We start from the raw sequence: 24,656 nt of genomic DNA, 5'->3' as shown, positions 1-24,656 counted from the left end.
TTAGCTTTCTAACAAAGCTAATTTGGCCCACATATTTTTATATATTCATTTTTATTTGGGAAAAAGAGGACTTCAAAGTTCATAGTCACTATATTGCTCATGTTACTTTCAATCTTTTCACTTTTTAATGGTGTCTTTTGATGAAACAAAATAATTTTAATATGATTTTTTACCCCTCGACATTTTATGCTTTCATAGTTTATATGATACCTTGGGTATTACAGATATTTTCCTATGTTTTTTTCTCTTATAAAATTTGATACTTCATTTTCAACCACATTGGTAGTGTCTTTTGTTTGTTCAGGGAGGAAGAGCCACTGTTTTGTCTTTTTAATTAACAAAAGGAAATCCAATTGATCTAGATGCATTGTTCACCTATTTCTCACCAGTCTATAATGACAGCTCTGTCTCATAATGTTACCATATGTATGTGGGATCTGTTTTTGGAGATTTATCTTGACACAGTCATCTATCTCTGGGCTACTGCTATGTTGTATTAATTGTAATAGCTTGTTCATTTCCAAAATTACTTGCTTATTTTCATTCTTTTACTCATCTCAGAAATTTAAGAGAAAGCTTGTTAAATTCCATGAAAATAATTTAAAAATTATTTTAAATCAAACTTTTATAAAATTGATATATTAATATGTACTAAAATAAGTTCTTTGTCATGAGTTTTCCTACCACGAATATGATATAGTTCACCATTAAGGTTTTAATGACATTCAAAAATTTTAATATCTTCTCTATAGAGAACACTAAAATATTTTATTATAAAACACTAATATGTAAACTGCAGAAAACATCAGTTAATAAAATATTATGAGGTGAACACCCTTCCAACCACTAGATAGCTAAATAAATAAATTATTGCCAAGTATCCCAGGAGTACTCCATGTTTCCTATCCTAACCCTCTCCCTACTTATAACAAACCATTATTCTGACTTTCACAAAAATCATTTTACTCTTAATTACAGGTTTTAACACCTAAATCATATAGTTGTTTCTACAAACAACTTAGTTTTGGTGATTTTGAGATTTAAAAAAAATCTCTCCTAAGCTACAGGTTCTTTCTATACATTTTTTTCTCATGTAATTTATTTTGAAGAGACCAAGTCAATTTGTATTGCAGAATTTCCTTCAGTATAAATTTTGATTATTGAATTCCCATGGTGTAGTTCAATACATTGAATATACAGGTTTAATCAGATTTGGTTATATTAGTTCTTTCATTCATACAGTCTTGATTGGTGATGGTACTTTTCCCATCTAATTGTCTAGCTATCTCTCTCTTTGTGATTTTAGCAGCTATTGATGCTTAGATCTATTAAATCCTTAGAGGATGCTAAATGATAATCTAACTCACATATCCCACCATTATTTATCAGATGATATATTTCTGTAAAAACAAAATATTTACCCCTTACTAACTTCATAATACAATGATTAGTTCACAAAGAAAGGACATAAGAAATACTTTATTCTTTTAATTTTTCTTATCAGTTTTCAAAATAAGTTAGTTCTCTATCATTCTCTAAATTTGACAAAATCATTCTGTAAATTATCCTTATGAATACATAGATTTAAACATATCCAGGTGTTTTAAGGCATCACACAAAGCTAATGCTCATATTCAGGGATGCTCAAACTGCCCCATCTTTAGACAATGGGAATTTCCTTAAATTAGCTCTTGAGTTCTTCTGACAACCTTTGATACCTTCCTTGCTTTATGTATCACAAAATGTTACAGATGAATGATTAACATTTCCTGTCCCAGGCTTGAAATCACTTATTCCTCTAAGAAGTCCCTGTTTCTTTCATTGGCAAATGATATTTTAATACTCCAGTATGGACTCCTAAGTGTGCTCACTGCTACTAACTTGGTTGCTGTGATCAGGCAAAACAATAGAGTGTGCCACTAGTGTATAATATACATATACCCACAGAATATGGGGAGGTGTGTATGTGTGCATGTACATACGTATGTGTGTGTAAGTTCGCAATGAAAATGTCCAATTCAAATTCCAAATTAAAAGCTTTTACTTAAACGCTCCTATTTTATATCCAGATCTCCTTCAACCAAAATCCTGATTTTCAAGTACATAGGATAAAATAATGAGAATATTAATAATTACTAAGCAGTTTTATCCAACACTATATAACAGTTTTATAATATCAATAATATCATTGCCAACATAGTTAGTGCCCATTTTTCACAGTTTTCAGAATAAGCAGTCATTCATTATATCCTTTACTTTCCCCTATGTAATCCTCATTTAGTTAATTCTCCAAATAGATCTATATTTGATGGTCACCATGAGTCCTTGTCTTGACCTCTCTCCAATCAATTTGATTGCTGGATGCTCATTCTACAGTAGATTCTTTAGAAGGTACTCATATGGGAATAATATTCCTTGAATTCTTGCATTTTAACAATTTATCTGCAGTCTCTATGCATTAAAGTCATTTTGACACATATTTTAATTTCCAGTGTATCTTAAATGTCCTGTTGTATTTTCTTCTGGTAAAAATGTGGTGTCAAAAAGTATGATGATAATCTCATTATCTTTCACTTAGAAGTAGTTCTGTATTTTTACCCAGATACCCAAAATATTTTTTTTCCTTAAAGTCCATTATGTTTCAATCTATAAAAAGAAAAAAAAAACCAGGGAAGTTTCCTTGAATTATTGATCCTACAGTTTTTCTGTTCTTTGTTTTAATTATCTTCTTTGGAAACTTTCTATTTCTATGTTAGATATTCTAAATGTATCCCTTTCACCTTCATCTTTTCTTGTCTCTTTTGTCATTTTATTATCATTCCCCCCTACATTTTTAGTCTTATATTCCTCTTATGACCTTATCTGTTGAGATGAGTCACTTCTATATTTCCTCTTAGTCCTCATTTAAAAAATTATTTTCCTCTTTTGTTCTAATTATTAGATCTACTATTTCTCTTTGTTTTTCTTAGTTTTATTAAGCCTTTCTCTTGTCTCATTTGCCCTTCTATTGCTCAATTTAGATTTCACTCATTGTAGTTTCTCCCTAATGTGCAACTATGTCCTGGAAGAGAAGTCTGACTGGTTAATTTCTCAAGTGGCCTAGCCAGTTCTAGCTCCTCTTAATCTTATTATGAAACCCTTGTAGTCATCTGTTATCATCATGTATAAAAGCCTTCCCTGTTTTAGCTGTTGTTGTCAAATTGGCCTTCTGGAGTTTCCAGTGAGTATTTGTAGACCAAATTCTTCAAATGCTCCTTTGATGCCCACCACTTTCTCCCACAGATCTGCTGATACCATGTATATTATGTAGCTACAGCAAGATGGTCCCCACCTTAGCATATTTTGGAGTCCAATGCGATATCCGTCACCTAGTTTTGCTGAAATGTCCATTCATTGTTACTGTAGTTATTGTTTCACTACCTATTCTCCCATCTATTTTTTATGGAGGAAATCAAGAATATTTAAAAATTATGCCAGCATTTCCATTTACCCCAATTTTCTTGTGTACTTTTTTGTATTATTGTAATTTAAAAACACTAATTCTGAAATTACATTTTAGTCTACAATTTTTTAATAAAAATATACACATGCAAGTTTTTCTGAATATATGTCTATAGTGCTACTATGAATGAGTCGTGAATGATATGGAGCTTCTTGACTAGGCTCATTCTTTTTATAATAATATTTCAGTGCTATCCTCTTTGGTAGAGGTAGAATTTCATGCTATATTCATGTACTTTTAAAGACACTAATCCTGGAAACCATAATCTTGAGTATCATATGATTTTAATAAAATATTTAGGCCGGGCGTGGTGGCTCATGCCTGTAATCCCAGCACTTTGGGAGGTCGAGGCGGGTGGATCACGAGGTCAAGAGATCGAGACCATCCTGGTCAACATGGTGAAACCCCGTCTCTACTAAAAATACAAAAAAAAATTAGCTGGGCATGGTGGCACGTGCCTGTAATCCCAGCTACTCGGGAGGCTGAGGCAGGAGAATTGCCTGAACCCAGGAGGCAGAAGTTGCAGTGAGCCGAGATCGCACCATTGCACTCCAGCCTGGGTAACAAGAGCAAAACTCCGTCTCAAAAAAATAATAATAATAAAATAAAATATTTATTAGTGCCATCAAAAGTAGAGTGAACAGTGCAGTGAAATTTCCTGAAGTGCTAGCATCTCTTTCTGAAATATTTTAGCTTGCATATAGATCCTAAAAGGGACAGCCTCATGTAACACATCCCATCTCAAACACCTCTATCCTACCTCAGACTTAACTGATTATAACAGGGGCAGACACCTAACCCAGGAGGAACAAAATAATAGTCCTGGCTAAGCCATTCAGATTCTCTCTTGATGAGTCAATTGACCAAAGTTAGATGATGTAGGATATTTACATTAAAAGTTCATTAAGATTCAGGGGTAAGGTGTTATGCTAATATATGTTCTGATGATTAAGCAAGGGAAGGTGGTCTGGGAGAAAAGTAAAAATACTGAATAGCTACACAGAGTGAAGGAAAGACAGGAGGCTCTAGAGCTGCCTTGTGAGAGTCAAAGGGAGTAGTCTTTGTTACTGTCTCCTCTCCCATTTCCAGGCTGCCTGAAGTTTAACTACATCTTACTTCCTGAAACTTTCTGCTGTATCCTCATCATAACAAAGTTACTCTGACTATTTCTGTGAGCTTCCAATAGAACATAAATAATGCTAACAGAATATAAACTGGATCGTTAGGCTGTTTTGTTATCATTGGCTGGTAGGTTTTGATACTTGCAGACATACCTATTCTAAGTAATTTTTATGCATTAATTTATAAATTGAAAACCCATAGTTTTCTTTAAAGTTCAGTAAGCTTCAAATTACTGTCTTCAAAAATCCTTAATTATTGCTAAGAGAAAACACACACTAAAAGCTACCTAAAAACAGCTACTGTTAAAATGAGTGGCCTTAAAAGGTGAACTACATTGTTCTACAATGAGACAATCATAAGCCAGCTAATCAAAGTGAAAGACAATTAAGAAAATAAAAGGACACAGACAATAAAAACTACCAAGGATTAATTATCCCAATAAGAAATAATTTAAACACAAATAAATGTGTGCATTAAGAAAAACAGAATATAAAACATAAAATAAAGAGGCAATTCAAATATACTTTATGGTTACTTGAAGTTAAGAGAGTAATTGCCTTTTCTTTTTGTAGACATTAAAGTATCTTCAATTACCTAAATCCAGTTTTGTTCCTATTACACATACAGATATATGGGAAATTCAAATGCAGTGAGATTTATTCATCATAAGCACTATTTCTTAAACAGAAATATTCAAAGCTAGGGTAAATATATTCGTATCATGTAAATGTCCTGAGTTCTTCAAAGTATTTTGAGAAATTTTCTTCTCAAGGGAAAGTAACAGCATATCAAATTAGAGAAGGGAAACAGAAGGAGAGAGAAGAACAAAGAATGAGTAAAAGTACACGCTCAAAAATAAGAATATGAAAGGACATGCATTTCTACAGGCTGGGGCGGAGAGCAAGAATAGATGAATGAGTACAGCAGCAAACTTACATGTATAGACAACTGATCAGCATCAAGAATTCGTACCATAGAACATAAAACCTTACCAATCTTTCCTTCTTTTTTTTAGAGACAGGGTCTCTTGTGCCCAGGCTGGAGTGCAGTGGCATGATCGTGGCTCACTGCAGTCTCAATCCCCTGCTCAAGCAATCCTCCCACCTTAGTCTCCATGGTAGCTGGGATTACAAGCTCATGTTACCTTGCCTGACTAATTTTTTATTTTTTGTAGGGACAGGGTCTAACCATGTTTCCCAGGCTGGTCTCAAACTCCTGGTCTCAAGGAAATATTTGGGGCTGGTCTCAAATGAATACTTCCGCTTTGGCCTCTCAAGAAAAATAATATTCTATTCAAGTACAAGAGAAGAACACTGAGTATTTATGATGTACTAGAATCTAAGTTAGGTAATGGCAATATAAACAATAAGATATTTCCTATTTCAATAAGTGAAAATAATTTTATTAATATTACATAAGTAAAATACCATAGGAACACAGAAAACATGACATTAATTGGCTGAATGAACCTGAAAAAGGACTCAATGGATGAGTATAATTTGGAGTAGAGAAAGAAAAGCAAGGAAATGTGACAGTACATAACCTGTTTACATGTTTAAGAAATGTTTTTACAGCAGAAAGATAAATACTAGTTGGGTCTGAAAGGGAGGGTTTTGACCCAATTGTGAGGGATACTGAATGTCATTCTTTTATACAACTATAGTTTCCAGAGTTTGGCGTTACATGAACTAGCAAAAATTTAAAGGATCATATTTTAGGGTTGTTAACTTTTTATATTGCCAAGTTATTGGTATTTAAAAAAACAAAGCTCAAAACCTAAAAATCTACCATTTGCTATCATCATTTTATAAAGAAAAGTCATTTTAACATCAGCAAAGAAAGACATAAATATTACATCAATATAGTTTTAAAAGTAGGATGTATTAAAATTCTTTGAATGTAGAAAGTTACAAGATATAACAGGGAAACACAAAATTAACTTTTTAATATCTAACTTGTTCCAGTATTTCCTTTGCAGCGTAGTCATGTTTTTAAAAATCAAGTTCACCTGGATACAGTGAAAACAATGAAGGCATATTCTTAATGGTTTTTACACTCAATTCAGAATATTTGAGGTAAATAGAGAAGCTCAAGAAAAATAGCTCTCAATTACTCAGTCATTTTTCTCTGTGCACTGATGAGAAGAAATAAGTAAGAAACAATCTGAATGTGTGGCCATGGAAGATTCTGGAAAATGGCTACACACAGGGGTTCCTGATTGTCCAATACAGAGTAGTTAACATAAAATTGCCACAAACTCTCACTTAGAAACCAGTAACACGAGTCTTACAACTTAACATAATTTTGCCTTTGCCCTGGCTGCTAGAATATTTGTACAGAATTTGTGTCTTAGTTTTAATAACAGTACAAGAGTCACTACTAACATTATTACACAATTATTCCTTGTTTATTGTCTTTGGTCAGTATTCATACATTTCTGTAAAACCTATCAAATCATTTTAGGAAAAGATATAGATAGGTATAGAAAAAATGAAATGCTTTTATATTGTAGGGAATGAGGAAACATTTAAGATTTGTTTTTTTAATGATGTTTATACTGAACTTCTTTATTTTAATAAAGCAACACGTTACAGAAAAGCATGAAAATAAAAATATCGACAACCAGCATTCCTGCTCCTTAATAGCATCAGACTAAAGGAAATCCAAAGAATTAAAAGCAAAAAAAGAAAGTCAAGAAGGACCAACTGATAACCTGGTACCTTTTAGAATCCATAACTATGATGCCATCACTTTTAGCTAACATAATATCTAGGCTACTATGGAAGGCTTTTATACATGGCTTTATATAATATTTGTAATGTTAATAATATATGAAGAACTAGCCTCTAAACATTGTTTTTGAAAATTACTAATTCTCCCTAAGTAATTGTAAATACTAAAGTTGAAGGAGAAAAGATCTAAAGAAAAATAAACTTTTCACCTCAAATGAGTGCATTAATAGCAATGCTAGTGACAAAATAAATTTAGGAGAAAAAGTAATTTAAGGGAAAACAAATTTTGGATAAACAGAGTTTGAGGTATCCATGGAGTTTCTGGGTTTAGATGTCTACACTAGGTAACTTCAACCATGTCTGGAATTCAGAAGACTGGGTTTTGCTGTTACAACCGTTAAATAGAAGCAGGGAACGTAACCCTTTAAAACGTGTGTCCTCATAAAGATGAGAAAGTGCCTTTAGAGCAGCAGGAGTAAGACCAGGAATACACAATTACCTACTGACCCAGTTAGAAGAATACATGCCTGCAAGTGGTCAGTAGGCTATCTAGACTCACTTCCCTCTGTACACTGCATATACTTTCATCATAGTACACATTCTATTTATTTTGAATTCTTGGTTTTTATGTCTCTTTGCTCATTAGACTATAAGCTCCATGAGGAATGTTTCTTCTGTTTTGAATGAATCAATGAATACATGATTGTGTGTAATCAATGATACACAACTAGAACAAAGCTATTTAACTTATAAACACAATGTGTGGTCAAGGAAGAGTTTTTAAGTTTCTAACAACTTTTAAAGTTCATGTTGGGGCTGCTTTAAATTAGCATGGTTCTTCTCAGAATCCCATTCTTCAGAGCATTTTATACCTTACTTTGTAGGTAGGGGTACAATAATGACAACAGTAGCATCCAGAATGACATCCCTACTCACAATGAAAGCAGCCTCCCACACCATACTTGTTAAAGCCAAAGAACCCATTACCACTCTGGCCCTGATATTCGACTACTCTCCTGGTTCATATGAGACTGGCATTTTCCCTGTTGGTAGATCATACCAAGAATGTCCTTCTATCCTTGTTTTAGGCTGAATGTACTATTTTCTCTGCATTGAATGCTCCTCTTCTAAAGATGTACCTCCTTTCAGTTTTTGCTCAAATGTAACTTTTACCATGAGGCTTACTTAAAATTGAGCATTCTCTTTAAACTGCAACCTAACCTTGCCATTCTGTAATCCCAATTCTCTATGTTGTATTTATCCTTTTACAAAACATTCACTATCTTCTAACATGCTATATAATTTAATTATTCATTTTGTTTAATGCTTATTGTGTGTCCTCGCTAGAATATATGTTCCATCTGAAGACAAGGATCTTTGTCTATTTACTAATACATCAAAAGTACATTACATAGGACTTAGCACAGAATAAACTCAGTACTTTTGGAAACCTGAGAAGAATATTGTCAGACATTATGTGACAATATTCTAAGAGCTTCAAATGCATTATATAACTTAATCTTCACAAAAACCCTGACGTGCTATCATTGACTCCAACTTATAGAAAGGAAACTAAGATACAGGGTGGCTAAGTAATTCACAAAGGCCACAAAGCTAAGAAAGTAGTTGAACTAGGATTCAAAGGCAGCTCCCAGATGCTGAGTCATTAACTCTCACAGTCTTCTTAACAGAAACACTGAGTAGAAGCAGTTGGGACAATAACAGAACAGGAGTGGGAAAACTCTCTTCTACAGTAAACAGGAAGTAAAAAGCAAAAAAGGTATACACGGATGCTAAATCCCAGGACTACCTGAATCACCCACAGATCATCTTGATGGTGGCTAATTCTTTCTGAAGCTCAGAAATATTCATATAACAAAACTTTTTAAAAACAAGTAAGATTTCGATTAACCATATTTTTCAAAGCCACTCTCCTAGTAAATTTATCTTCTTTGCCTCCTTACTCTATTTAAGCTGCTGTTGAAAACAGCTTCATCAATTCTCACTTAAGTATTTCTCCAGATTTTTAATGTCTTCTTAGTTAAGAATTCTCACACTACAAATGTTATGTGAATAAGAAAAATCACTTAAAGAAGCATGGCTCTCAGAGTGAGAAGGTAATTTTAGAGATGACAGCTTAATAAACAGGTTATCTTAATGAGAGGATATACATCAGCCCTGACAGATGGATTAAAGGGCCAAAGCCTCCCATTCTGACACCTTTTCAATGTTCTTCGTCTTCAAAGTTCTCTTATTGGCATTGACCATGCAAACATGTTAAAAAAGGAGTGAAGAGAAAACATACTGAATATCTTATTAGAATTTGTGAAGTAATGCTTTTACATTCTTTTGGAAATGTATATTCCTCCAGAAGCACAAATTATGCCATGATTAATACATACATTATAGGAAACTAAAATAATTAGAATAGAGAGAGAAATCATACCTTCTATCAATAGCTCTTGTCCATGACTGCCAAGAAGTGTACGAGATAGGAATGGGGCAAAGTCTACAAAAATTTCACGAAGAAGAGGAGCAACTTTTTCTAAAGCTCTTTCAAGTTTTGCAGTGATGCTGTTGAAATTAAGACATAAAAACTAATAAATATAATTCAATATAAAATGTAAAATAAACTTTACTTCTAAATTAAAATCTTTAAAAATCATAAAAGTCCTTTCTAGTCCATGGAATAATAGCAAGTTTCATGTATAAGGGACACCCTGTACAGTTTCACATACAGTCATAAAGCTAATGAAAGGTTTCAGCTAAATTGGAATTACTATACTATGGAAAAGAATTGGGATTCTGCTATCAAAGACTGTCCATAGCTCTACCAGTGTCATGTAAATGAGTTCTTGTATGCCTTCTCTATGCATCTGTTCATCAAAGAAAATGATTTTGAATACTGACAATGTGGGTCAGGATGCCAGTTACAAATAATTTAACTCTTGCTTTCAAGGAGGTATTACCTGAAATCTGGACAAATAAGGGAACAGCTGAAATTCACTGTAATACAATTGAATGCTTTGCCAAAGTAAGCAATTTCCATTTCATAAGCCTATTTATTCACAAACTGCTGTATTATTTACATAGTTCACTGTTGATTTTTTTTTTTTTTTTTTTTTTTGAGACTGAGTCTTGCTCTGTCGCCCAGGCTGGAGTGCAGAGGCACAATCTCAGCTCACTGCAACCTCCACCTCCTGCCTCAGCCTCCCAGCTGACTATAGACATGTGCCACTGCACCTGGCCCACTGTTGAATTTTAAGTTAATAGTCATGTATAAGCACTATTTGACATTTTTAAAAATACTCTGAATGGTACATGTAAAAGAAAAAAAATGAGGATGAGGAAAATATTTCTGCCTAGATGAATGAATAACATAGTAACAGACTTAAATGTCTTCGATATAAGTGCTTTGGAGTAAGACTGCTTAGACTGGAATCCTAGCTCTATCTTATACTAGCTAGGTGTACTTAGGGGTCATTAGGCTTTCTACGTCTGCAAAATGAAGATAATCACAGTACCTACCCAGTAAGGATTAAATAAGCTAAGGGATGTAAAGTGCACAGAAAATTACCCAGAACATAGTGAGAGGTCAATGATGTTCACTTTTTTGACTTAATTTTGAACAAAACACACCCATATTTATTCTCACAAAATGTGATTCTGAAACATTAACCAAACCAAAATCAATAAAACATATTAGATGAGCACACATTCTACTGCACAGAAGACATGTACAGTTAGAAATTAAACAATGTTACAAAATAATACAAGTTCTGCCACAATGTCAAGTAACACTTTGTTACATACCTCACAAAAATATATAAATAAGAAAAAGGTAATTAACCATAAAATAATTCGCAGTGTATTACTAAGGTTTAAATCTAAACTATGGCATCCTTTTAAATTTTTTAAGCTATTAAGTAGGTATTAGAGCATAATCTCAGATGACTTCTTTACTAAATTGGAAACACCAAGTTTCAAATCTTAGAGCACTCTAAGCCTCACCATTAGCACTTCTGTTTAACTCTGTCTCTTCTTATCTGTGTCAACAGCTTTAGAGAAAGGAGAAAGCATAGAGAAAACTCAAGTTTGGTCACTGCCACACATATTTAAAAAATTCGGGAGGAAAATTTTCCATAAGAAAAAGGGATTTGAGGAGGATTTGGCAGACTTACTGAAATTAAGAGATTTCAACCGTCTACTCTACTCTGTAATTTCTAAAGCAAGGACTTCCTAAAGACAGGGGTTCTCAAGCTTTAGTGTAGATGAGAATCACCTGGAGAGTCCGTTTAACCAGACTTCTGAGCCCCACCCTAGTTTCTGATTCAGCAGGCCTGTTTGTACTGTGAGCATTTGCTAGAAGTGGAAATTCTCAGTGGTGCTGATGCTGCTGATTCAGGAAACACACTTAGAAAGTATTAACAAAGAAGTGAGAAAAAGAAAGACCATCTGAAGTCACTGAATAAGCATAATGACAATAAGTTACCTGTTACCGAATACAGAGAGACTCTTTTGAATCTGCAATTTCATTAATTCCTTCAAATCTCTAGAATCATGTCCTACAGCTCTTTCCAGCTAAGCTAATTCCCTCTACTAAGAAATGGCAAAAATGGTAAAAGTGAGTCAATTAAAAGGAAAAAAATCTAGATATAATAGTTTCTGATGCTCAATTCTAAATAAAGTATGAATATTTTTATTTAAACTTAATAAGTGAGTAAAATTATTTTAGAAAAAATATTGATTCATGGAGGTCTGCATCCTAGCTATTGGATTTAATGTACTATTACTGAGGTAAAGCCAGGGACATTTTTTATCCCAGTTTGAGACCTTTCTCCCATTTTACAAGTTTCTCTGTGATTTAGAGGCTTCAAAACTGCAAAAACACTGTTACTAGTGATTAAGTTAAATATGAAACAGAAACTTCAATTAATCCGAGCAACTGATTACCTCTGTGTGTAAGTATGTATAAATATACATTATTACCAATTACCTTGACTTAAGGATAATAGAGAAAAACAGATATTTATTAGGAAGTGAATCCCTATTAAGATTTTTTTGCAAAGATTTTCTTATAAAATTTATTAGAATATTAAATGTCCCTCTTACATATCATCCTGCAATGAGAATTTTAATTATCTAACAGGGGACAAAGGGTATAATATTTTACTCAGCAAAAGATTAGAAGCTTTATGTATATAAACCATTATCAAATAATTCTGCTGGATTTCTCAAACAACAAAATATTCTAAGTGGAAAAATTTCATCCTCATATTTTACAGTGAAAAAGTTTTTTGTTATTGTTGCTATTTATAGATTCCTCCATGATGTATTTCAAAGAAGGGCATAAATGCTGTATAAATTAGCTTCATCATTATACAATTTAAATTCTCAAAGAAAATAGTACAAACATAAACTTCAGCCTAAGACTCTCCTTTATCACCTGGAAAATAAGGATCTGTTCCAAAAAAATACCAAAAAAGAGACATATTGTGGCTATACTGTCATTTTGTTATTTCCATTCTCATCTCAAAGAAACATACAATGTAAAACTCCTTTTCCCCAATTCCAAGACACATATAAGACAGTTATCTGTGAATATGTAAAAAATAAAAAGCATATTAATACGTGAAAAGCCCATGCCCTTAAGTCCTATAAAAGTAATAAAATTTTCTCCTTAAAATAAAAATACAGCGGCCGGGCACAGTGGCTCACACCTGTAGTCCCAGCACTTTGGAAGGCCGAGGCAGGTGAATCACGAGGTCAGAAGTTTGAGACCAGCCTGCCCAAGAGAGTGAAACCCCGTCTCTACTAAAAACACACAAAAAATTAGTGGGGTGCGGTGGCGGCGCCTGTAGTCCCAGCTACTTGGGAGGCTGAGGCAGGAGAATCGCCTGAACCCAGGAGGCACGATACAGTGAGCCAAGATCATGCCACTGCACCCCAGCCTGGGCAACAGGGTGAGGCTCTGTCACAAAAAATAAAAATACAAATACAAAGAACATACAGCCACCAGAAGAAAACCAGGTATTCATCAGCAAATTATTTTGTAAGAAACACTAGCATAAGGTGGTGATTTTATGGAAAAATTCTAAAGAGCAACTTTTCAGTTTTCTCTGAAAGTTTATTTTCATTTATTAAAAAACATTCACTTAGGCTGGGCATGGTGCATCACACCTATTATCCCAGCACTGTGGAAGATCAAAGGAGGATGGCTTGAGCCCAGGAGTTCAAGACCAGCATGGGCAACATGGTGAGACCCTGTCTCTATCGAAAATTAAAAAATTAGCAAGGTGTAGTGGTCAGCACCTGTTATCCTAGATACTCAACAGGGTGGGGCAAGGGGATCTCTTGAGCCCAGGAGGTCAAAGCTGCAGTGAGCTATGATCATGCCACTACACTCCAGCCTGGGTAATGGAGCAAGACCCCTATTTTGCCAAAAAACAAAAACAAAAAACAAAGAACTATTCATTTAGTCTAAGACATTTTATGCACAATAAGTAATACAAAGGTGTATTCTCCTATGTAGAGGAATCTACCCTCCACAGTCTGAGCAAGTATTACAATCTTATACTCTAATAACTTCTTAATATTTGGTTAAGTTTGTGGGCACAAATTTCATCAAGTATGGGTTGAAAAGCATACCATTTCAAGCCACTTCTACTCTCCCCAATCTACTTTTTCCCTGTAAGTCACACTAATGATGCATTTAAGATGCTTGATTGATGACTATTTTGAATTTGGCTATTTTTCTTAATCGTAAGTATAAACTCTTTAAAGAAAAAGAATTGAATTACTGGAACTGGAGACCATTTCCTTAAGTGAAGTAACTCAAACAGAGAGGCAAACACCACATGTTCTCACTTTTAAGTGGAAGCTAAATGAGGTGTACAGATGGACACAGAGTAAGGAGACAGACACTGGAGGCTGGTGACTTGGAAGGGTTGGAGGATGGAAGGCAGGGGTGTGAGGTAAGAGATTATTTAATGGGTACCATGTACATTATTCAGGTGATGAATACACTAAAAGCCCAGACTTCACCACTACGAGATATATCCATGAATCAAAACTACACTTGTATTCCTTAAATCTACACAAATCAAAAATAAATAGATAAAAAGGAAAAAGAATTGCTTATTTTCATGAAGAAAATTCCTGTTGCAACTCAAGAAATTATAAAGCACTCTAACAAGATTACCAACTCAAGGAAAACAAAATATTCAAAGGAAGTAATAAGGCTTTAGATGAAATTCTATAGCTCTAATGATTGGATTAAAACAATGTGACTTAAACCACAAGAGCTTACAATTTGGGTTTTTTTTAAATGGCAATCATGTATTGGCTTTTATCTGTATTGAATAAGTCTCATTCAGAGTTAATTCTAAGAAATTTATATTAATAAAAATATAATTAATCAATGGGGAAAATAATGTATGAAAACCCATGGCTTAATTATTATCAAATCTTGCCGAGTATAACTGACCTCAAGAAATATCCAAGGCCACGGTAATTAGTAAAAAAAAAATATATATAAGATTTTTCTCTCCTGTAGTCTAAATAAATTCCCTATAAACCTAGTTCATAACAAAGTGATCTTTTCCTAATGTTATACGTTTTAGAATTCTAGAAAAAGATAATAGTTCTACTTTTATTTAGGACCCTACATATATTGTATACTCTATTTTAACAAACTCCCTTATGTTTGTGCGACTTCATAAAGTAATTTTTACTTACTTTGAATTTTATTTACTTTTTGTATTTTTCTAGGTCCTTAGCACAATGTCATAAATATAATAAACACTTAATAATTTGAAAGATTAGGAAGATTTGAAAGATTAGAGTGCTTAAATTTCCAAATTCATTTCTTAAATCATATTAAGTGAGTAGTTATAATAATAAAACACAGAATAAAAAGAAATAATCACATACCCTTAAGCAATGTACTTAAAAGATTTACTCAGACCTAAAATAAATTATTGGGCAGGCGCAGTGGCTCACACCTGCAATCCCAGCACTTTTTGAAGCTGATGTGGGCGAATCATAAGGTCAGGAGTTCAAGACCAGTCTGGCCAACATAGTGAAATCCCATCTCTACTAAAAAAATACAAAAAATCAGCCGAGTGTGGTGGCATGCACCTATAGTCCCAGCTACTCAGGAGGCTGAGGCAGGAGAATTGCGTGAACACGGGAGGAGGAGGTTTCAGTGAGCTGAGATCATGCCATTGCACTCCAGCCCAGGGAACAGTGCAAGACTCCATTTCAAACAAAAAGAAAAGAAAAGAAATTCGTGAATTCTATGGTAGATTTTTATTAATTGGATGCTCCCAATGTGGGCATCAGTAAGTGAACTGATTGGGTTTAGGTAAACACAGATGAAAAGAAAGGTTTAGGAGAGTACTAATGATAGAAAAACCATAAATTGTAAAGTTAAATTATTATTAGCTACATATTATGACTAGAAATTGACACCGAATTGAAATACTTTGCTGTCACTAAATTTCTAATAGGAAATATAATTTAACATACTAAAATGGCTGATAAGTAAATGTATCCTAAATCTGCAAGCCTGTGACATAACGACCTACTGACACAGTTTTATTAATTTATAGCTTTCTAAGGTTGTGGTCACTAAGGAAAACATTGTATTTTTTAAAAATGCTTTTATTTCTCTATGATCTTATAAATTTAAAACTGACATTTTCTCCTTATTACTCCTTAACAGAATTATTTTCAAGTGCATGATGAAAAGGTTAAGAAAGTAAATAAAACTATAGAAGACTAAGAAATTGAAGCTAAATAGAATATTTTTACAAGTAAAAAGTTTACTGTTTTATATTGTAAACTAAATTCCAAGTAAAGATTTTTCAAGTTTTAAGACACGTAATACCTATGTGAGCACACTTATGCACATCTGTAGTCTCAACAGCTTGAGAAGCTGAGGCAGGAAAATCACTTGAGCCCAGGAATTCAGGGCTGTAGTGTGCCATGATCACGTCTGTGAATAGCCATTATGCAATGCTTTTATGGGGATGCCCTTAGATAATTATAAAAGTTTTTTGGAGTGTACCAATTACAAAGGTAAAAAAAACTGATGTAGAACAATTCCTTCTTTCCAGTCAACTACTTAAGTGGCATAAAAATTAACTACAAATATATAAGTCTATAAAAAATAAAACAAAATAAAAATACAAAGTCAAGAATATAAATCTAACTAAAACCAAACAAGTCTAGTGATAAAAAGGTAAGGCTAATTGTGTCTTAAACACCCGATGTGAAAATTGAAATAATATTTATCCTCCTAAATAAAATATTTAGCATATTTTAAAACTATTTTAATGTAGTGGGGGCTGTGGTGTCTCACCAAGATCCCCTTTGAGGATGGAAACACTCTTTGCCTGGAAAGTTCTGAGCACTGTGGGGTGATGGCACACAGTTGAATCCCTCCCTAGAAGGGAGCTGCTTCACCCAAGGGTAAGCCCCCTCATTAGGAGCAGTGTGAATTCAAACAATGGTCAATGAGAAGATAAAAAGACCCAGGTCCTTTGACTCAGTTGAGGACATTCTGGAGCCATTGCAATTTCAGAGCTTTCCCATGGAGTAGCCTGGAATCTCTCTTACAATTGCATCACTTTTCCTTCAGATCAATCTCCCATTGACAATTATAGGTAATGTTATCAAGCACATTCCCCAGTAAAGCACCTACATACAGTGTTTTAGCTAAGAATTTGTTTTTTGGAATAGCAGCTAATGAATGTTTTATAGTATAGCATTTAGTTAATATAATATTTTTGAATATATAATTTGAAAAATCAATTAAGAATTTGAACTTTTAAAATGAAATAGAAGACTCCTATTTCAGATGTAGAAATCTGGAGTCATTCCCACAAAAATCACAAGAAAAAGCCAGATAATCTAAAGAATTATAACTTTGTTAGGCCTCATCAGAAAGCTGAAGTTGCTAGGCAACCAAACAGCCTTGAAATCCGAGGATAGGAACCTCTAAGAAGACTCAGTATACATGAACTTGCTAATCTGATGCAGAGAATGGGAAGAAGCACCACTGGGCAACACATTAAGCTGAAAAGAAAAATTCAGCTCATTTTTAAAATAAATTTCTGAAGTTCACATGTGGGCTATAAGAGAATGAAACCCTCAGAGCGTTAGACACAAGGAGAGTTTGCAACAATGTCCAGGCTCTTCCATTCAAACCAAACCAGTACTCAGAGGAAAAATTGCAGGCAGCATGGAAGACTGCAGAAAACTTCCTTCATTCCTCCAGGTTAAAGGAGGGAGAATTAATTGCTGCAAAAAAAGACACAAAGTTCTGCCTAGATCCTTCTTCCTATCTCCTCTAAAGAATGGAAGCCTTATGCATTTGAGAGAAAGACAGTAACTCCTGTCACTTTTGGGGTACAGTAAAAGGCCTAATGCAGATGGAGGAAAAGAACATAAAACACTCTACTGAGTGAGGGGAAGGGAAACGTTCTGAGTCCTGAAATTTACAGATCCCCAAATCATGTAGAAATGCACAGAATCACTAAAAAAGCCCTACCTTCAAGATCCAGGACAACACCTGACTAAAATACAGTCTAGAACAGGACAAAAGAGAACCCCATACCCTTGAACACCAGGCTTGCAAACACACAGTAACAGATAACAGTAGTCTACTGTTGCAGAAAGGCCTATAGTGTGGAGAACCTCTCTTAATCAGAAAAGCCTAACAATGAGGGTAGTACAGAAATAGTAAGACACTCTGAAAAACTAGCACCTAACTAAACAGAAAATTAAGGTAGAGAAATTTAAAGCCCATGGTACACTGAGAATAACAAAAACAATCAGAAAACATAAACATAAACACAGCTCAACTCCAGGTTAAAGTGACTGAACCTCTCTCACAAAAGGCCAGCATAAGGAGAGGCAGAACCATTTAGAGTACACATATGATTAACTACTATCCTATACATGATGTCCAGTTTTCAACTAAAAATTACCTTATACATGAAAAAACGAGAAAAAGAAAACCTGAGATAAACCAATAGAACGAAAATCACAGATGAACCCTATGTTGGAACTATAAAAGAATTTAAAATAAATAACTATGATTAACATGTTAAGAGTTAATAGCTGAAAAGGCAGACAACATGAATAAACATGGGAAATGTCAGCAAAAGTAAGAAGCTGTAAAGAAGAAACGATAATAGAAATTAAAATATAGTAAAGGAAACAATATGCCTTCAATCAGCTTATCAAAAGACTCAACGAAGCCAAGGAAAGACTCAGTGAATTTGAAGATAGGCCAATAAAATATAGACATATTAAAACAAAAAGAAAAAAAATACACAAAAACAGATGGAGAGCGTGTGTACACGAGTGCATTCAAGAGCTATTAAACAGTATCAAATAACTTTATATAAATGTATTATATAACTTTATGTATAACACTACCAAATAACTTTATATAAAAGTTATATAAACTTTACATAAATGTGAAAGAGAAATGCAGTATGCCAAATAATGGCTGAACAAAGATGCCTATACCATAATCCTTGGCACCTATGAATAAGCTGTATTACATGGCAAAAAAGGATTTTGCAAGTGAAATTAAGGTTATGGGCATTAAAATAGAGAGATTATCCTAGATTATGTAGGTAGGTGCAGTCTAATCACATGAGGTCTTAAAAGTAGAAAACTCTGGCTAGAGCAATACAGCAAAAGAGGAACGCAGAAAAGATATGTATAAGCAGAAAACAGATATATCCCAAATTTGAGAAAAACTGGATGCATTATTACTAATGCTGAATGTAGGAGGCTACAGGCAAGAAGAGTTCTATGAGATAAGGGAAGCCTCTGACAGCAGGCAAATAGTTCTATAGCCACCCAGAGCTGAATTGTGCTAATAATCTGAGAGAGCCTGGAAGTACATTTTCCTCCAGTCTCCAGTAGGAAATGCAGCCCTGCCAATATCAGATGCATTTTAGCCCAGTGTGCCCTGAGTGTTGGACTCTTAACCTACAGAACTGTGATATAATTAACAAATCAGTGCTGATTTAAGCTGCTAAATTTGTGGCAACTTGTTATTCTAGCAATAGAAAACTAACACAGAGACATACTAGAGCAGAAGAAATATGTGAAGAGATACTGAGTGAGAATTTTCAAACAACAATAAAGTCAGAAAACTACAGATACGAGAAGCCCAGAAAACACTGAGTCAAATTTTAGTAAATAAGTAAATAAATTATATATCATAATAAACTTCTGAAATCCAAATATAAAGAGAAAATATAAAGAAGGCATTCAGAGAATAAAGACACATTCCAGAAAGAAGAACAAAGATAAGAATGACATTCTCATTAGAATCCATACAAACAACGGAAACAAGACGCAATCCCTTTCAAAACCATTTTAAAATATGTAAATCTACAATTCTTTATCTAGCCAAAAATTCTTTCAAATAGGTAAAATAAAGACCTTTTTAGACAACAAAAACAGAGGTAACTCATGTAACTGATTTCGTACTCTGAATACTGTTAAATGTAGTTAAAGTATAAGGAATATACCAGACAAAAACAGATTTATACAAACAAGAGTACTAGAAAAGATAAATAAAATTGTAAAATGCATTTATTTTTAATGGCTCTAAAATAAAATTCACTATCCAGAGCAAAATAGCAGTGTGATGTCTTTTTGTTTTCTTTTGTTTTTAGACAGAGTCTCACTCTGTTGCCCAGGCTGGAGTACAGTGGTGCCATCTTTGCTCACTGCAACCTCTGCCTCCCAGGTTCTAAGTGATTCTCCTGTATTAGTCTCTGGAGTAGCTGGGATTATAGGCATGCACCACCATGCCCGGCTAATTTTTTATTTTTAGTAGAGATGGGGTTTCACCATGGTGGCCAGGCTGGTCTCCAACTCCTGACCTCCCTGCCTTGGCCTCCCAAAGTGCTGGGATTACTGGTGTGAGCCACCCTGCCTGGCAAACTGTTTCTTAATAAAGCATATGAAAGTAAAATGTATGACAACATTAACACAAAGGATGTATAAAAGGAATTAGGAATAAATTGTTAGAAGTGTCTTTATTAAAACATGCAACAGGCCGGGCGCAGTGGCTCACACCTATAATCCCAGCACTTTGGGAAGCTGAGGTGGGTGTATCAAGAGGTCAAGAGATCGAGACCATCCTTGTCAACATGATGAAACCCCGTCTCTACGAAAAATAGGAAAATTAGCTGGGCATGGTGGCGCGTGCCTGTAATCCCAGCTACTTGGGAGGGTGAGGCAGGAGAATTGCTTGAACCCAGAAGGCAGAGGTTGCAGTGAGCCGAGATCGTGCCATTGCACTCCAGTCTGGGTAACAACAGTGAAATTCCGTCTCAAAAAAAAAAAAACAAAAAACATGCAACAGTGTAAACAGTGTAATCATATTAAAAACTGACTCCGATAATTTAAAAATTTATATTGTAAGCCCTAGAGAAGCCCCTAAAATGTTTTGAGATTATCTTTTATTTTCAACATTTTAAATATGTTTGAAATATTATCTGCAATATGACAATACTGTACAGAAAATAAAATAATAAAAAAATACTCCGTTAATTCAACAGAGAGCATAAAAGAAGAAGAAATAAAGTACACATGGAAAGTAACAATTTAGTCTAAAACAATTACCAAATTGGTAGATATCAATCAAATCATGTAAGTAATTACACTGAATGCAAATAATGTATAAAAACCAATTAAAATATAGAAGTTGTCAGTTTGACTTTTTTTAAAAAAAAAGCAGAACCGCTTTGAACATAAAAATACAGGTAGGTTTAAAGAAAGGAAAAAAATTAACATCAAAACCCTTCATTAAAATAAAGTCATGTAAAAAGTTGAAAACGTTTAATTGGATGAGCTTTATATGACTTAAAAATTACCAAAAAGTTACACATTTTTCTATTATATAATTAAGGATCAGAAGGAATGGATCTGACATAATCCAGCTGTAATCAGTGATTTTAAAAAACACCAAGCCATTTTAACATTTACACTCCATCAAATATATATGATCATAAACATAATAACTATATAAAAATAATGTGGATTTCCACCTTTAGTAATAGACAAATTCTCTTGATGAGAACAACTAAAAAAGCTTGACACAAACCAAAACACTTCTTGAGGGAAATGGAGAGTTCAGACAAAGATTAATTATTTGACCATGATCCTGAAGAAAAAATTCTAAGAAGATGATTTTGGTGTCTGGACCACTCTTATTCCATGGACATGTTTTGGTAGAAGCAGCTGAATAACTGAAGTTGAACAAAATTTTTGGAGCTCAGAGCCTACTAAAGAGGAAAAAAGCATAGAAAAACCCTTATGATTTAAGTTGGGATCCTACAGCACTACACTCTGAAGAACTGGTGAATCAGAGGATTGCTAATGCTAACCAGAAGAAAATGTATTTTTTTTCTGAAAGGAAATATCACTTTGTACTTTCATATTATCTTTAAAATCTTTCAGATACTGCATAAGTTCTTCACATAATAATAACAAAAAAGACATATAAGCAGACAAGAAGATATTCTTGAATACCAAAAGTAACACAAGATGACAGAGGTAGCTCTGATAAATAATGAAAGACTTTTAGGTAACTTATTTACATTCAAGAAAATTAAAGACCAAGACAAACCATTGGATAAGATAGGCAGTGGAAAATACTATTAAACTATAAAAATCAAATGGAAATTCTAGTACTTGCAAAAATTGAAATTAAGAACTGAGAAGACTTGACACAGCTAAAGAGAGAATTAGTAAAGTAGAATATAAGTTAAAAGAAAATACTCAGAATCATTGAGAGAGAAACAGAGGTCAAGGAAAAGGATATATAGAGAGGTTATGTAAGTTAAGGTCTAACAAAAGGATAAAATGAGTTAGAAGCAATACTGAAGAGGTAATGGCTGGGAAATTTCAAAATTGAATGAAAGTGATAAAACTTCAGATTTGAGAAACTCTACAAACCCTAAGCAGCATAAATTCAAAGAAAATCCACAGCACTTGAAAACATCATAGTAAAACTTATCAACTCCAAAAATACAGAACACCTTTAAAACAGACATCAGGTGGGTTGGAGTGAAGAACAGAAACAATGTGACTAGCAATTAACCTAAAAAATAAACAAATAAAACACAGAATGAAAGAAAGCCAAAAGACAATAAAATGGTATTTTCAAAGCACTAAAAGCAAATAATTGCCAACCTAGAATTCTGTTGGTACAAAAATATCCTTTAAAACCTAGAGGTGGATTTGAAAGATGTTTGAAAAATAGGAACTAAAAGTTCATGAGAAGCTAAGCTGCACTAAATCAAATACTAGGAAGTATTCTTTAAGAAGAAGAAAAATGATACTTGGTGGAAGTCAGACATTCAGAAAAGAATGATGAGCAACAAAAAATGGTAATCATTTGGCTAAATCTAAACAGATGTTTATCAGTAAAATAAGTATACTTTCAGGGTGCGAATTTAAGATGAACGTGCACACATGTATGTACATGTATGTACATGTATGTCTGCAAAATCTGGGGTAAATTAAGTTCAACTAGACTAAGGAAGGACCATGCATTGTCTGGGAATAGGACCTCGATGAATCAAGGGCAATTCCTGCAATCTGGAGGGCTATCAATTACACTGTTTCTCAAAGTGTGCTCTCCGTACCAGCAACATCACCATGATCTAGCATGATGGTTAATTTTATGTATCAATTTTACTGGGTGTCCAGATATTTGATTAAACAGCACTGTGGGTGTAACTCTGAGGGTATTTCTTGATAAGATTAACATTTGAATAGGTAGACTGGGTAAAGTAGACTGCCCTTCCTCATGTAAGAAGGCTTCGTCTAGTCAATTGAAGATGTGAATAACAAAAACATTGATCAAATTCCTTCTGTCTGACTGTTTGAGATAGAATATTGGCCTCTTCTGGCCTTTTGACTCAGAAATAAACATCAGTTTTTCCTGGGTCTTGAGCCAGCCAGCTTTTGTACAGGAACTTATATCACTGGCTCTCTTGGTTCTCAGACCTTGGTACTTTGACTAGAACTACACATTGGTTCTCCTGGGTCTTTAGCATACTAACTGCAGACATTGGGAATTCTCAGCTTCCATAATCATGTGAACCAAATTTTTATAATAAATTACGTGTATATGTATGTATATTAATATGAATGTAAACATACTATTTAATCTGTTTCTCTAAATAAGCTTGATGAATAAACCTAAAAACTTGTTAAAGATGCCCTAAATTCTCATGCTCTACTGGAGTCCTACTGAATCAGGCACCCAACAGTCTGCATGTTAATAAGCCCCCTTGTTATTCTGATGCACGCTGATGTTAGAAAACTGCACTAAGGAAAAAAATAATGTACAACTTTCAACCTAACAGTTTCATGTTATTTCTTTCTAGCATATATTGTTTTTTTTATTGACAATAAGAATAAAACTGATTAATCACTGCCAGAACTTATCAAGAAAAGGAAGGAAGGAAGACAGGCAGCTAGACACACTGGCTAGCTTAAATAAAGAATATCAAGAATAAAAAGAAAGGACATTACTACAGATTATATAAATGTTAAAATAATACAATAATATTATGAAAAATTTTATTCCAACAAAACCTACCAAAACTGACACAAGAAAAAACAGATAATTTGGGGAGATCTGTAACTAATTAAATTAAAATTTTCATTGACTTTCCTAAAAGAAGAGATCCAGGATTAGATGTCTTTTCTTGTGAAGTTTATTAAGTATTTTAGGGAAAAAAGCCCCAAAATAATCTTACAAAAGCTTTCAATACATAAATAGATTTCACATTACAATGAAATTGGATTTCTTACAGAAAAATTGAGAATTCTTTTAGCGTTTAAAAATTAAATCAATATAGTATACCATGTTAACAGAAGAAGGAGAAACACCACATGATCATCTTACTGTATATTTAAAAAGCATAAGATAAAATTCAACATACATCATGATAGCAAGGTTTTGTTAATTATAAATAAGAGATGCATCACATTTATTGAAAATTAAATATAATTAATAGATAAGAGGCAACATAACTAATGATAAATGTTCGATGTTTTCCATCTGAGATAAAGAATTTAAAAAGAATGCCTGCTATAACCATGACTATAATAAATTGCATTGGAGGTACTGGGTGGTACCGTAAGTTAAGAAAAAGAAATAACAAGATGCAAGGATATTAACGGGGGAAAAACTCCCCCACTCTTCATGGATGACACAATTATGTATACACATATATGTTTGAAAC

General features: G+C 33.7%; 1 protein-coding gene across 14 annotated transcripts in view; it reads right to left on the bottom strand.

Moving 5' to 3' along the window:
- NBEA (neurobeachin) overlaps window positions 1-24,656 on the bottom strand; it is a 730,940-nt gene that overhangs the window by 425,467 nt on the left and 280,817 nt on the right. For all 14 annotated transcript variants that reach the window (XM_078375287.1, XM_078375291.1, XM_078375289.1 and 11 more), the window contains one exon: window positions 9,803-9,930. In XM_078375287.1, coding sequence (XP_078231413.1) covers window positions 9,803-9,930 — 128 coding nt within the window. The remainder of the gene's footprint in view (window positions 1-9,802; window positions 9,931-24,656) is intronic.

This window comes from Callithrix jacchus, chromosome 5 (assembly GCF_049354715.1).
Source record: "Callithrix jacchus isolate 240 chromosome 5, calJac240_pri, whole genome shotgun sequence".
NCBI classification, from domain to species: Eukaryota; Metazoa; Chordata; class Mammalia; order Primates; family Cebidae; genus Callithrix; species Callithrix jacchus.
Note: the sequence above shows the minus strand (reverse complement) of the source record. Positions and strands in the feature narration are given on the sequence as shown.